This window comes from Mauremys reevesii, linkage group 2, assembly GCF_016161935.1.
Source record: "Mauremys reevesii isolate NIE-2019 linkage group 2, ASM1616193v1, whole genome shotgun sequence".
Lineage (NCBI taxonomy): Eukaryota > Metazoa > Chordata > Testudines > Geoemydidae > Mauremys > Mauremys reevesii.
In genome coordinates this window covers 116,753,298-116,767,848 of record NC_052624.1, presented here as the reverse complement: position 1 = coordinate 116,767,848, position 14,551 = coordinate 116,753,298, and the positions used below count along the sequence as shown (strand labels likewise).

General features: G+C 48.4%; 2 protein-coding genes across 2 annotated transcripts in view; one reads left to right on the top strand and one right to left on the bottom strand.

Annotated features, from left to right (window-relative positions):
• LOC120397507 (dynein heavy chain 5, axonemal-like) overlaps positions 1-14,551 on the bottom strand; it is a 289,224-nt gene that overhangs the window by 269,712 nt on the left and 4,961 nt on the right. The window contains exons 3-6 of the mRNA XM_039523452.1: positions 8,374-8,555; positions 8,042-8,107; positions 6,745-6,932; positions 1,691-1,791 (exon numbers count right to left, since the gene is read on the bottom strand). Coding sequence (XP_039379386.1) covers positions 1,691-1,791; positions 6,745-6,932; positions 8,042-8,107; positions 8,374-8,414 — 396 coding nt within the window. The 5' untranslated portion in view covers positions 8,415-8,555. The remainder of the gene's footprint in view (positions 1-1,690; positions 1,792-6,744; positions 6,933-8,041; positions 8,108-8,373; positions 8,556-14,551) is intronic.
• EXOC3 (exocyst complex component 3) overlaps positions 14,134-14,551 on the top strand; it is a 39,173-nt gene continuing 38,755 nt past the window's right edge. The window contains exon 1 of the mRNA XM_039523450.1: positions 14,134-14,280. The gene's annotated coding sequence lies outside the window, so the exon portion shown is untranslated. The remainder of the gene's footprint in view (positions 14,281-14,551) is intronic.

The window sequence follows — 14,551 nt, the reverse complement described above, 5'->3', positions numbered from 1 at the left end:
TCAGATCTGCATAATAAGGAGGAAAGCACATGGTGAAGAAAAAATTTTGAAATAAATAGCAAATCTTTACCAGTTTTATAAGAAGAAATATACACCTCGTAGAAAAATGAAACGTAAAGATTCATTCCAATGAGCCAGGTCCTCTGGTTTGCAGGGTCCTGCGGCACAAAGCAGTCATACAGCCATTCATCTTAACCAACCTGAGTATTCTCTTCATCTGCAGGAAACTGCTTGTGTGGTATGGGCTGACTTAATTGCTCTTACAACTCCCCTCCTCCCTGTTCCCAGTGCAGGAGGTATGGCTGGGAAAAATGGGACAGTGTCCTTATACTCCAGCAATCTCCAGCTAATGGAACAGTTCTTGGGGCACGGGACAGTCAGGCAAAAATTATAGCAGCTGTTAGCATGCTCTTAATTACCTCAGAGATTGGGTTGACCCCCACTTGGTCACTGAACTGGGGAGCACAAATGTGGCCTAAAGCCACCTTTTCCCCTACACTTTAGTCTTGCACCAGAAAATCTGTCCTGATGTTTCTAAGCTTCCTTTCCTACCTCTCAGAAGCATTTCCCTTACCTCTCTGAGCCCAGGACACAGGAAGAGGAGCTAAATAACTAGTTACTTGGCAGATCTATTCTTATGCCTCTAAGAGCCACATTTTTCTGATCCACACAGAATTCTTCCATTCATGAACCATCTCTATTATTAATATAACAGCTCAGACTTCCATGCCAGTAACAGATTTTCTTGTTTTGTATTACAATATGCCCAGGATCAAAGTTCCAATCCCAGTATCCCTCAAGCCAAATGTCATTCAACAAGAGTCAGAAGACTTACCACGCGAATGTATAATTATTAGTGATAATGGCTAGGTATAACAGGAGTATATAAATTTAATTTAGAGCAGTTAGTGGTGCCATTCTTAATTAGCGCTCTAGCTAATGTCACTGCAGTAAGAGTTTATCATCTCTTTGATGAATAAAATATGGGAAATTCAGTCCCTCCTTGTCTCTTTATATGGTTATCAGGTGACTAATCAAGCATCATTTTATATATATATCATCTGATGTAGGTTTTGCTGCTGTTGTTTTTTGACAATTCCACTGCTGTAGGATATATTTAAATTGTTTTCTGAGTGAGGATTGTGACACAGAGAAGCTATACAGCAGATTGACATTTTTATTCAGACCATGAATGGAAGCAGAATGAGGAAACACTCCTAGTGTAAGCTTCCTTCACTTTGTCTGTGAAGCACTTAGTCAAGTCTTCCTAGGTTATCTTTAACCTATGAAGACAAAGAAAAGAGGTGAACCAGTGTGTGACCCTGAAACCAAATATAAAAATATTGTAACCACAGAAAATAACAGGTCTGCTTCTGCACATGTCATAAGGGCTTCCTAGGAACTGCTGTTCATTGCAGTCAACAGAGGCTGAAGGAACTTGGCACCACCCAAAAGGCACTTAGGCCCAGATCCTCAAAGGTATGCATGTGCCAAACTCCCATTGATTTCAATGAAAATTAAGCACCTAAATATCTTTGAGGATTCAGGCCTTAGCACCTTGCAGGTCTGTACCAAATTTAGCAACTGCATTTTGACAATGAACTCTTCAAGAATGATCTGTAAAGGAAAAGCTTTGATAGTTAAGAGACAAAAGTTAGGTGACAAGAGATTTTAAAATGAAATCACTTGCCGAAACAGCAGCAGTTGAAGATGACGCTGTTATGGCTGATCCTGGCTCAGTAATATTCTTCTTAAAGGCACCTCTACGCCTGTGGCCCTTTCCTTCACCATCTAGGATAAAGAAATTGCAAGCTATAGTTATTCATATTAACTGACTGTATATGTAATACAGTGCATCTTTAACACCAGCAATCGCAAGTGATGATAGGAAAGTTGCTATAAAGCATCTATCTTTGAAAAGGAACCAAGGAAAATTCTGGGAATTATAGATCAGTGAGCCCTTCTTTGGTGCAAGTGAAACTGAGTATCTATTTAACAACAGAATAGTACTACATGCACAATAATTTTGGGGATTTTTTATTACATGTTAATTGAAAAAAATTGCAACACTGAGAGCATAAATTAAACAAATACATGCATATGTATTTGACAGGAAGAATGCAAATCTTTCCCTGAACTAATCCATAGTGCCACTACTCTCTCCTCAAGACCTACCTCTGTCACAGTGTCTCTAAGAAATCAATGCCTTTGGGCTTGATTTTGCTACCCCTACTCAAATTGTACCTTACCCTGTGAGCAGTACTTTTAATTTGGCGTGCAGCACTCCTCAAGGAAAGTAATGCTTGCAGGGGGAGGGATAGCTCAGTGGTTTGAGCATTGGCCTGCTAAACCCAGGGTTGTGAGCTCAATCCTTGAAGGGGCCATTTAGGGATCTGAGGCAAAAATCTGTCTGGGGATTGGTCCTGCTTTGAGCAGGGGGTTGGACTAAATGACCTTCTGAGGTCCCTTCCAACCCTGATATTCTATGAACTGGACTATTCATAATTATTAGAGGAAAATTGTAAATGTATATATTTAATTGTAATACTCTCCCACTACCCTTTGTATGTCACTTGTCTTGCAAGCTCATTGAGGGACGGATTGTGTCTTCATGTATGTTTATACAGCATCTAGAACAATGAAGCCCTGGTCCTGATTGGGCCTCTGGATGCTATCATAATATCAATATGAAATAATAAAATCCACTTTTCAGTCATATATATATATATTTATATCCAGGATACTGAAATATATCAAGTATGTGCTATCTAGAGCAAGTTGGAATACGGTCTTTATTCCCATGGAAAATTTTGACGAAAAATTAGAATTTAAAAATTTCAGTCAAAACTTTAAAAATTCTGGCTGAAAACCTAACATTATCAGCCAAAAGCTTGCAGCTGAAGATAAACATTTTTTACTCAAAACGCCTACACGGTGCCTCATAGGAGTTGCAGTTTAGTTGAAAACCCCAATTTTCTGTTTCAGTTTTGACAGAAAAATTTTGACCAGCCCTAGAGCTAGCTTTAAAAAGCATACATCAATGCTCCATCAATATTCTATATCACTGGTGTGAAAGAATCCTATGCTGTGTGATTCCAGATAAATAACACAGACATAAACTAAAATTGTGCTCCTCTAAAAATTAAAAGCACTCTGTGAACTTGATTTTTTTTTAAGTTGACTAATTTTTTAAAAATTCCAGTTTCTGGATAGAGCATCCTTTATTGTCCTGAATGGGCTTTTTATCTCTTATATTAAAAAGATGTTTTTCCTGCTCCCTTGTTGATGTAATATTCCCATACATGAGGTTGTTTAAGTGCATTTCCTTTAAACACAATTATTAAAAATAAAGGAAATCACCCGGTAAACCAGTATCAACATCCATTTACATGCCTTACCACACAAACACACTCATAGACTCCTCATCCACACAACAAAGTTGCTTTCCTTTCCAAACCACAATTATCCACAATGCAAATCTTTTTCTTCACAGTCACACTAACACACAACATTAACATGATAAATTAACAATATCCTGGACAGACCTTACTGAATTGAGTTTAATACTTTGGGGGTCCATACTATTCAAAATGTAATTGTTCAAGTGTTATTGTGAGATAATATGCAACTGCTCTAGGATGGTGTCTGCAAAAGTAATTCTTTCAGTTATCAGTCCTTTCAAACCACTATCCTAGAGAGGTTCACATATATTGTTCAGACTGGATTCTCCTGGGACCAACAGACAAAGAGCGGATTTCTGGATAAGAAACCTGGTTTTAAACAGCCTCAGACCTTTTGATCTGATCCAACAAATGGACAAGATCTCCATTCTACAGTGCGGGGGAGGGGATTCGTAGGGAACGGTTGGAAGGACTGACACTCTGACCAGAGCATTTGGCCAGGGGGTGGAGGATGATCTCTGGTAAGCTTATTAGCATGGGTATGGGTTCTTTTATTGTTTTAATGTGTTTTCTCTGTAGTGCTTTTACCTTAAGAATAAAATATGCTTGCTTAGGAAAAGATGTGAGATAACTTATAACTAAGGGCAGTCACGCTGCATTCTGTCACTGAAGGGGGAGGCAAACAGGCCTGCTTAGGCAGACTGTTCTTTTCTGGGAATAACACAGTGAAGACAAGGAACTGTTCAACCTAGAGATATTCTGGTCAGGAGAAACAGGGACACAGGACTCCACGGAAGAAAGCAATGGCTCGGGAGCTGGAAGCCTGAGAGTGGATGCCTTTGCTGGACCACTGAGGGGAAATACAGGTGCAGATGCCCTGAGCTTGTGTGTGACTGTGAAGAACTGGGTGCATGCATGGTAGGTGGCTGTATGTTGGAATAGACAGGGAGTCTGTTGTGGAATGGAAGAGTCTGTGAGTGTGTCTGGCTATTAGGACATTTGGATGTTGAGGCCCTGATTCAGCACTATATTGTTATGCTAGATGTTGGGAGGGTCCCAGCAAACATGTCTGATCAATCAGAAACTACAGTGAAGCTGATGGTCATGCTAGTCACCTTCCATTCAGGTGAATGAGGGATCGATTAAATGCCCCTTCATTTAGTGATAGCTAAAACAATGAACGCCATTGCCCAAGGACTAAAGTGAATGCAAACTCAGGGGCCAGGGATTGATATGGTTGCTGCTGTCCATCAGGGCATGTGTAAACAGTGAACCAGAGAGCAGACACAAAGCAAAGAAAAAGCAGGAGAAATTCTGGTGGTGTGGCTTTTCGGGCAGAGTGGAAGCTGGAAAGGCAGGCTTGGAGTTCTCCAAATGGAAAAGAGCTGCCATGGGTAGCGTGTGAATCGCCAGGTAGGGGAGGCTAGGCCTCAGCCACACCCCTTCCACCTGAGGCCCCGCCCTTCCACGTCCCCCCCCCACACACCGGAGCCCAGAGCCCCTCCACCGGAGCTGCCAGCCCCCACCCCAGCCTAGCTCCCCCGCAGCCCCGGAGCTCCAGGAGGCTGGCAGTGCGGCCGCAGCTCCCCCTGCCCGGAGCACTGGGAGGGCAGGCAGCATGGCTGCAGCCCCCCAGCCCTGAAGCGAAAGGAGAGCAGGTGGCATGTCCACAACCCCGACCCAGCCCCAGAGCATCAGGAGAACGGGCAGCATGGCCGCAACACCCCCCACCCCAGCCCTGGAGCACTAGGAGGGCGGGTGGCACAGCCCAAGCCAAGGCCACCCCAGAGGGAAACTGGACTCCAGCCACAAGCGGGAAGCAGGCAGAAAGAAGCCTGGGGGCAGAGCATTGGTGGGGCCACGCCTCAATATTTGGGGAGGCAGAGCCTCCCCCAGCCTATGATACCCGCCACCCATGCAAGCTGCAATGTCCAGAATATCTGTTAACTGCTCAGACCAAAGGAGCAATAGTAATAAGGTCACAGTCCTGCAAAGTGCTCAGAACTCTAGCCCTGATCCAGCAAAACACTCCAGAATGTGCTTACCTTTAAGTGTATGAGGGATCCCAAAGAAGACAATGGATTTACTCAGATGCTTAAAGCTAAGCACATGCGTACGTGCATTGCTGGATCAGGGCTGATTACCTCTGAGTTCAGGACAGGTTGTTATACGTATCAATGATAGTTTGTTGACTTCCTTTGTGGACTATGGACTAAACTCTCCCAGGCAAGGGAGGTTGAGACTGAAATGTTCTGACTCTGCTTCCAAACTGTGGAGGAACATTAGGAAAACTGCACCCCAGCTGAAATGCCTGGGGAGAAAAGGACTATTTTGGTGTGAAGGTTTTTGTTTCAAATTTTATTTGAGAGGCTTCACAGCCAGTCAGGGCAGAGCAAGATGGAAATAATTAAAAAGGGCTACGCTTCCATAGCAGTATTAATAATATCCATTAAAGAACCAAAAAATACCTCTTAAATACAATTTTAAAATTAAGCTGGAAAACTGTTAGACCCTGGAATTTCACCACTTTTCATACTTGCTATTGCCTCTAAAACTTCTCTGTTATTTCTTCATCTAAATTTTCATAATCAATCTCACATATTTTTGGCAAGCCTCCTACTTCCAGTTAGGTTTTAATAACTTCAGCATATGGAATAACTGGAATATGAAAGTTACTATGATTACAATGGAAAACACACATTTCACTAGGATGTGTAACTTCCTCTTGCTGATCACATTTTAACTGGTGAGATTACTTTTGAACCGCTTCAAGTTCATGAACCAACAACTTGTCACATCTATTTTCTTTCTCATAGAAATTCTGTTATGTATACCTGAAAGGTTTTCAGTAATGTTTATCACCAGCATATTCAATTTCCCCATAGTATTAGTTATCTGTCAACATTTTTTTCTAATCCATAGTTCTATGAATCTGTTGCTACCTATTTTTGTTGAGCTCTTTCCTCTTTTGCTCTAGTTATAACTCCAAAATATTGATTTTCCTGTCTCCTAAAGAAGCCCTCGCCTTATTGTCTTTATCATTTAATTGAAAGTACTGAACAATGTTGTCACAGATCCACAGGATCCCTAGGGGTCTCACTCTTTCTCCGGGATAAGCCACGCAACTTCACTGCCTCGTTAGGCTGGACCTCTGGGCCTTCAGCACCCCGTGAGGTTTGTGATTCTGAGCCTTTGTTAATCTAGGCCCTACCTTCCCTACAGGTGCAGGGGCCTGTTTTAAAGTGAAAAATTCTACTGAATAGTAAGTTTATTTTTATGTTCCTAGAAAACCATTTCCCAGATCGTGTCAATATAAAGCGTTTCCCATTATTTCTTCCCCTACCTTTGTTGATAGTGATGAGAGGCGGACTGAGCTCAGCATCAGGCTTGGAGACAGCTAAGGCCTCTCTTGGCTCTTGGTCTGCTTCTTGCTGTGCAGGTTCAGGGGTAGCAGGGCTGAGCTCACCTCCACCCCCTGATTCAGCCACACATCCCCCTGCCGCCTCCATCTGCAGCAGCACACAAAGTAACCTAAGACAATGAGATAGAAGATGACTGACAGCTGGACAGTGACGTTCACAAACTGTCCTTGTAACATTAAAAGAAAGGTGCACATTTATTACACCTTCAAGTTTTTTTTTCCATTTATAGCATCCACCACTACAGAACAGGGGACTTTTGACTAGCAGTACACAAAACCACTGATCCAATTGCTTCCCATCTCAGGATTTAGCAAATTCAGTTAAAATGGGACTTAGCTCCAAACTACCCACAGCTTTAGTTTTGCAAAACTATCCCAGCTGGTGGTTTGCAAAACAATAAAAGCCCCTCTCTATTTGTCCTTAATGCAGCTATCCTGAGAGTTTTTATGATTGTCTCTGTCATTATCCCTTGCTCAGATTTGCAATTATTGGAGTTAGAAACTCACCCTTTTGGGGAGAGCGTAAGCTCCTACTGTAAGCTCTGTTGCAGGTCCTGCAGAGAAGCCTGGGGCACAAGGAGCTGGGAGACTTGCTTACTCTCTCAGCAGGTTTTTGAGTTTGCTGTCTTCCTGGGCACTCTGAATTCCTCAGCTGCTACAGCAATTCTTGCAAACCCAGGAAAAGACTCCAGAGCCCTAGAGACACCTCATCTCTCCCTATTCCCCACTTTGCCTGCTGAGGGTTTCATTTCATTATTGCCCATCAGTCTTTTTCATGTAATTTAATTTTCTCCCTAAGAGAAGGGAAACCTCCAAACAAACAGCTCCCTTGAGCCTCCCCACTTGCTAATGTGCTGTTGCTATGGAGCATACGTACACACAGTGGAATTGTACACTGACTCATGGGAGGGCATAGTTAGCTGTATCCCAGCAATGAAGTGTTTCTTCTTAAAAACAACCTCCCAGGGAGCTGGAAATTCTTTGTATTCTCTTCAGGTTACATTATGCAATTGCCTGTGCTCTGTACTATGTGAAAGTTACTACACCCATTTCAGAAAAAAGATTTAGCAATTACTTTCAGTTGGCATTTCTTCATCTCTCTCTGCTGGGGCAAGGCTGTTTAGAGATGAATATGAAATACATTCTATTGCTTGCTATTTGTGTTGCTGCTGTAACTGACAATATCTGACATTTGCCTAATTTGTTTTAAATGTATTACCTGTAACCCCTCTGCGAGGTGGTGTCCGCAGGACAAGGGCTGGGTTCAATATTTTCTAGGGGCTCTCTAAACAGCAAAACAGAAATGGCTCAAGCCTTCACCCAGTAATGTGGGAAAACTAAATACCACCTCTAGGTGCCTCTAAGAGGCAACACTTCCCCACTCGCAAGCACCGAGTCTGCATATCACAAAAGAAAACTTTTATTAAAAGGGAAAGGGAAACCAGCATTCATTTGGGAAAACACCGCAACAACAATTCAAAAGCATGTAAACCATAAGTAAACACCTGCCCCACAGCACATTGGGCAGTGTCCTTTGCCTCAGTTACCCACCTCTGGTGTGAAAGTCCAATGGACAGATGTCCCTTTAACATGCCACTCCCCTTCCCTCTGCTGCACTCCTCTCACAGTTGGTTGTTTGTGTCACGCTGTCCGTAATGGCTTACAAGCAAGAATACCAACCTCAGGGCAGACTGTTAAGAAGCAGGGTAGACACCCCAAACCGATGAAGTGTTCTAAAATTAGATTCACCAAGGCAGTAATAAAAGTGAACTCCTAGGTCACTATAACAAGCTTACCATGGAGTCTCACAGACAGTCCCCTTAGACCAGTGATTTTCAAACTCTTTTTCTGGTGACCCAGTTGAAGAAAACTGTTGATGCCCATGATCCAACGGAGCTGGGGATGAGGGGCTTCGGATGTGGGAGGGGCTCAGGGCTGGGGCAGAGGGTTGGGGTGCAGGAGTGAGGGCTGCGGGGTGGGGGCTCTGGGGCTGGGATGAGGGGCTTGGGGTGCAGGAAGGGGTTCCATGTTTGGGGAGGGCTCAGGGATGGGGCGGGGAATTGGGGCACAGAGTTGAGGTGCAGACTTACCTCTGGCAGCTACCGGTCAGCGGCACAGCTGGGGTGCAGAGGCAGGTTTTCTGCCTGTCCTGACACCGTGGAGCACACTGTGCCCCGGAAGTGACCAGCAGCAGGTCTGGCTCCTAGGTGGAGGCACACAAGCAGCTTTGCGCGAACTCTCGCCCACAGGCACCATTCCCCCTCCCAAGTTCCGGCCAATGGGAGTGCGGAGCCAGTGCTCGGGGCAGGCACAGTGCATGGAGCCTCATGGCCCCACTGCTGGCCGCTTCCAGAGCACAGCGCGGTGTCAAAACAGGTAGGCACTAGCCTGCCTTAGCTGGGCAGCACCGCCGATGGGACTTTTAATGTCTCGGTTGCTGGTGCTGACCAGAGCGACCCAGTGCCTGACATGCCGCAACCCAGTACTGGGTCATAACCCTGGCTTCCACAACCCGAAGTTTGAAAAACGCTGCCTTAGACTGTCCAGTATATCTTGCGACCCAGACAAACCGGACTTAGTGATAAATGGTCACTCCCACCAAAATTCATACAATATTCAGGTTGCTTCCAGTCCCAAGAGACCAGTCACTTACGCAAAGATCAATTAGTACCCTAGATCTTACACCAAAGACAATGCCCATAGCCAAACCTGTAATAAACTACATAAAGGTTTATTAACTACAGAAAAGAAATGAGAGTTATTTACAGGTTAAAGCAAGCAGACATATACGCACAAATGAGATATCTAAATCGTAAGAGTGACAGAGTTGTCATGATCTGTCAATTCAAAGCGGACCCAGGGGTAACCCCTGGGGATCTCTGCTTCAGTTTAGAGTCTCTGGCCCTGTCAGAATTTAAACAACAAAGAGAGATGGAAAATTTTCCTGTCATTTTGTTTTATTTCCTTCATTCAGCTTCCAAATCCACAGGACATGCTTCCTTTCACATAGCATTTCCAGGGTGTGATATGGCCATTAACCAATCCTTTGTATTGCGATGTTCCTTGATGGCCAATCTGATTTTGATAGTCCTTCTGAATGGGCAGAAGAGACAATTCCCATGCCTGAGTTCACAAGTTCAGAGCAAACATTTTCAAAGTTATAAAGCAAAATTTACATATTTTCTTACAGCATGGAATACCGACATTACAAGTGAGATTAACGCATGAAGCAATTTACAAGCATTTCATTGCATCTAAACACTTCATACATTCTTATAATATATTAACCTATTTTGAACAAAACTAACCTGGTCTCATTTTTACACTGCCCATGCACGAGTACAGAAAAATGGCTAGAATGTTTCCATCCCGGCCATTTTATGCACTTTAAACTCAACTCTTGTAAGTGCTCGAAAATCCAAACAGTTACTCAGATTGCTTTAAATTTGGTATCCCTCATGGAAGCATGAGGCAGTCCAAATGTGCAGTCATCTGACCAAGGAGTTCCAGGCCATCCCCAAAAAACTGTTCGCTTCTGCTTCCTTGTATTGTTAAACTGAGATTAATGACTGGATGAATCACAGACCTCTTGATGACTGTGAATCATAGAATCATAGACTTTAAGGTCAGAAGGGACCATTATGATCATCTAGTCTGACCTCCTGCGCAATGCAGGCCACAGAATCTCACTCACCGACTCCTGTATCAAACCTGTGCCTGAGCCATTGAAGTCCTCAAATCATGGTTTAAAGACTTCAAGGTGCAGAGAACCTTCCAGCAAGTGATCCATGCCCCACACTGCAGAGGAAGGCGAAAAACCCCCAGGGCTTCTGCCAATCTTCCCTGGCCGAAAATTCCTTCCCAACCCCAAATATGGCGATCAGCTAAACCCTGAGCATGTGGGCAAGACTCACCAGCCAGACATCCAGGAAAGAATTCTCTGTAATAACTCAGATACCACCCCATCTAACATCCCATCATAAGCCATTGGGCTTATTTACTGCTAGTAGTCAAAGACGAATTAATTGCCAAAATTAGGCTATCCCATTATACCATCCCCTCCATAAACTTATCAAGCTTACCCTTCAATTAACACAACTAAGGATAAGTTCATCATAAGCACCCTCCTAAGACATAAGGAATATTGAACTCAGTGACTGGAGGTTGCTGCAATTTGTGAGTCATGGGTGGCAATTTCATTTTTGGGGGAACATAATCAAAAGTATTTTCTGGGGAAAAAAATAAGATGTGAATGCTTCCCATGGGAGAAATATTGGGGATGGAGAAGTGGGGGAAAGGGAGAGAAGGGTTTGGGGCTGCAATGGGGCTTTGGGGATGGATGGTAGGCAAGTGAGAGAGATTGGGGGCTCGGGTGAAGGTGACATGGGATCCCCAAGCTCTGTCAGTGCATCCTAACCCTCTAACCCTCCCATTTCTACCAGTGGACCTCATCCTTCCTGCACCCCAACCACCCTGCAGCGCCAGCCCTGCCAGTGCACCCCAACCACCCTGCCGCCCAGCATTACAAGTGCACTCAATACCCTGATCCCAAACTTCCTGTACCTCCCAGCTCTACCAGTGCACCCCAATGTCCTTGCACCATGATCTCCGCCAGTGCAACATATCCAATCCTGCACCCTATACTCTGCCAGCACATCTCACCCAATCCTGCATCCCATGGGTGGCGCATGAACCCCCCCCAGTTTGGGGAGGCTAGCCCCCAGCCTTACCCCTTCTGCCCAAGGCCCCTCCTCTTCCCTCTCCCATTGGAGCCCCGAGCCCGCTACCATGCCTGGAGACACCCCACCCCAGTCACCCCAAGTCCTGGCCCACGGGTACTCCCCAGTCCCAGCCCACCAGCTGCCCCACCTCAGTTCTAGCTCGAGAGGCCTCAAGCCCTGGAGCACCGGGCAGCCCAAGCGCCAGGCAGTAGGGTTGCCAACTTTCTAACTGCACAAAACCAAACACCCTTGCCCCACCCCTCTCTGAGGTCCCACACCCACTCATTCCATCCCCCCTCCCTCTGTCGCTCACTCTCCCCCACCCTCAATCACTTTCACCAGGCTGGGGCAGGGGGTTGGTGTATGGAAGGGGGTGAGGGCTCTGGCTGGGGGTGCAAGCTCTGGGGTGTAGGTTGGGGTGAGGGCTCCAGGGTGGGGCCAGAAATGGGGGGTTCAGGGTGCAGGAAGGGGCTCCTGGCTGGGGTTTGGGGTGCAGGGGAGGTAAGGGCTCCGGCTGGGGGTGCTGGCTCTGGGGTGGGACCAAAAATGAGGGGATTGGGATGCAGGAGGGGGCTCCAGGCTGGGGCCAATGGGTTCAGAGTGCAGGAGGGGGTGCAGGCTCTGGGAAGGAGTTAGGGTGTGGGGCGGGGCTCAGGGCTGGGGCAGGGGGGTGGGGTGCAGGAGGGGGTTTGGGGTGTGGGCTCTGGCCAGGCAGTGCTTACCTCAGGCAGCTCCCGGAAACAGCCGGCATGTCTGGCTCCTTGGCAGAGGGACCTGGGGACTCTGTGTGCTGTCTGCAGCCACAGGCATCACCACCTCAGCTCCCACTGGCCGTGGTTCTCAGCCAATGGAAGCTGCAGAGCCGGCGCTCAGGGCAGGCACAGTGTGCAGAGTCCCCGTGGCTGCCCCTGTATCTAGGACCTAGACATGCTGGTCGCTTCCGGGAGCCATGCGGAGCCAGGGCAGGCAGGGAGCCTGCTTTAGCCCTGCTGCGCCACTGACTGAACTTTAAGTGGCCCGGAGCCACCACGGTCCCTTTTCTACTGGGTGTTCCGGTCGAAAACCAGACACCTGGCAACCCCACTGGGCAACCCCAGTCCCAGAGCACTGGGTGGCCCTAGCCCTGGCAGGCCTGCACCACCCGCTTTGGGGAGTGACTGAGCAAGGGCGGTAAGAGTAGCTGCCTGGACTGGGGCCAAGTGGAAGAGCGGGATGCATGAGGGTACCTTGGGGTGAAGTGTGGGCAAGGCCTGGCTGTTAGGGGAGGCTTAGTCTCCCCTGGCCTATGATACCCACCACCTATACTGCACCCCTAGCTCTGCCAGTGCACCTTATCCAATCCTGCATCCCCAGCTCTGCCAGTGCACCCTGAACCCAGGGACATCCTCACCTATATGCAAAGTACACAGCTGCGTGGGCACCAGGAAACTTGGGGCACCAAATTTTCTGGTGCCCTGCGCAGCTGCATGCTGCTCCAACCCCCCACCCCTGCCCATTCCCACCCCTGCTCCACTCCAGCCTTGCCCCCACTCCACCCCTTCCCAAAGCCTCCGCCCTCACCCCGCCTCTTCCCGCCCGAGGACTGCAGCAAGGCCGGGCCTGCACTCACCTGCGGCAGGAAGTGCAGGGACCTGGCCGCAGCCCCCAGGGCCAGCTCTAGGTTTTTTGCCACTCCAAGCCAAAAAAAAAAAACCTCTGGGAGCACAACTGCCGAAGGGGGGGAAAAAAAAAAGTGGCCGGAATGCCACCCCTAAAATTGTGGCACCCCAAGCACGTGCTTGGTTTGCTGGTGTCTAGAGCCAGTGTTGGCAGCCACGCCCCAAGTGAGTGCTGGGGGGTGGTTCCCCCATGCCCACAAGCCAGCCCCCCCCATGGAGGCCTGGGCCCCCTCCCATGGGGGGGCTGCATAGAGCCCCAGAATAGTTAGGGACGGCCCTGCCTGTACTACCAGCTCTGTCAGTGCACCTCACCCAATCCTGCATCCCAAGCTCTGCCAATGCACTCTAATCCCCTCATGCCCACCATCTCTGCCAGTGCACCCCAACCTTCCTGCATCCAACAGCTCTTCCAGTGAAGGAGACAGGTGTGCATGTGAAACTGGACTGGCACGAAGAGACAGGTAGTGACAGGGACAAGTTGGATGGGGGAAGTAAAGCTTGGTGAGAACAGGCAGAAGGCCTGTGCTCACTACAGCACACTCCCCGCCACAGCCTGGCATAGAGCCCAAGATCCCTGTGTTTCATCCCTCCTCCGCTGTCCAAAGACCAGTGAAACCCACTGGCAAATGTGTGTCTCACCCCCTCGGGCTGCCCGCACAGAGGATGACAGCCTACTGCTGCTGCAGTCAGCCACTGGCGCGGGTAGCAGAGCTCTAGGCAGTGGGGCCAGGCTGAGGAACAGCTTCCACGCTGCTCTCCAGGAGACGCTTTCAAATCCCGCCCCACGTGCACAAGGGGGATGGGCGCGAAGCGAGCGCGAAGCCCCTCTAGGACAGAGCGAGCCCCGCACAGGCAGCAGTGAAGAGCTTTCAGCGCAGGCGCAACGGGGAATTGGGAGGGAGGTGAAGGGGAAGGGTTCCGCGCATGTGCAATAGGAGAAGCTGGGGGCAGAAGCGAATTGGTTCCGCGCTTGCGCAGTGAGTCTGAGGTGCCGGACTCTCGCTCTACGATTCCGGCGTCGGGGTCCGCGCCTGCGCCCTGGGTCCCTGTCAGTGGCTTCCTGGGAGCTCGCAGCGCAGGTACGAGGTGGCGGCCTTCGAGGCCGGTGTCGCTCCGCCTGGCCCCTGCGGGGAGCCGGCTGCGGGCGGGGCCGGGCTCTGGGGCGGGGGAGCTTCCCCCCCCTCCCGCCCCGCGGGGCCGGGCGCCGCGGGAAGCCGCCCCCGCCACAGACCGCAGCCGGCCCGGGTGGGATCGGTGCCGGGGGGGGGAGAGGGGTCGGGCTGGTCCGGGGGGGGTTGGGGCCGGGGGCGGGGTGGCGCGGGTGGGATCGGTGCCGGGGGGGGAGAGGGG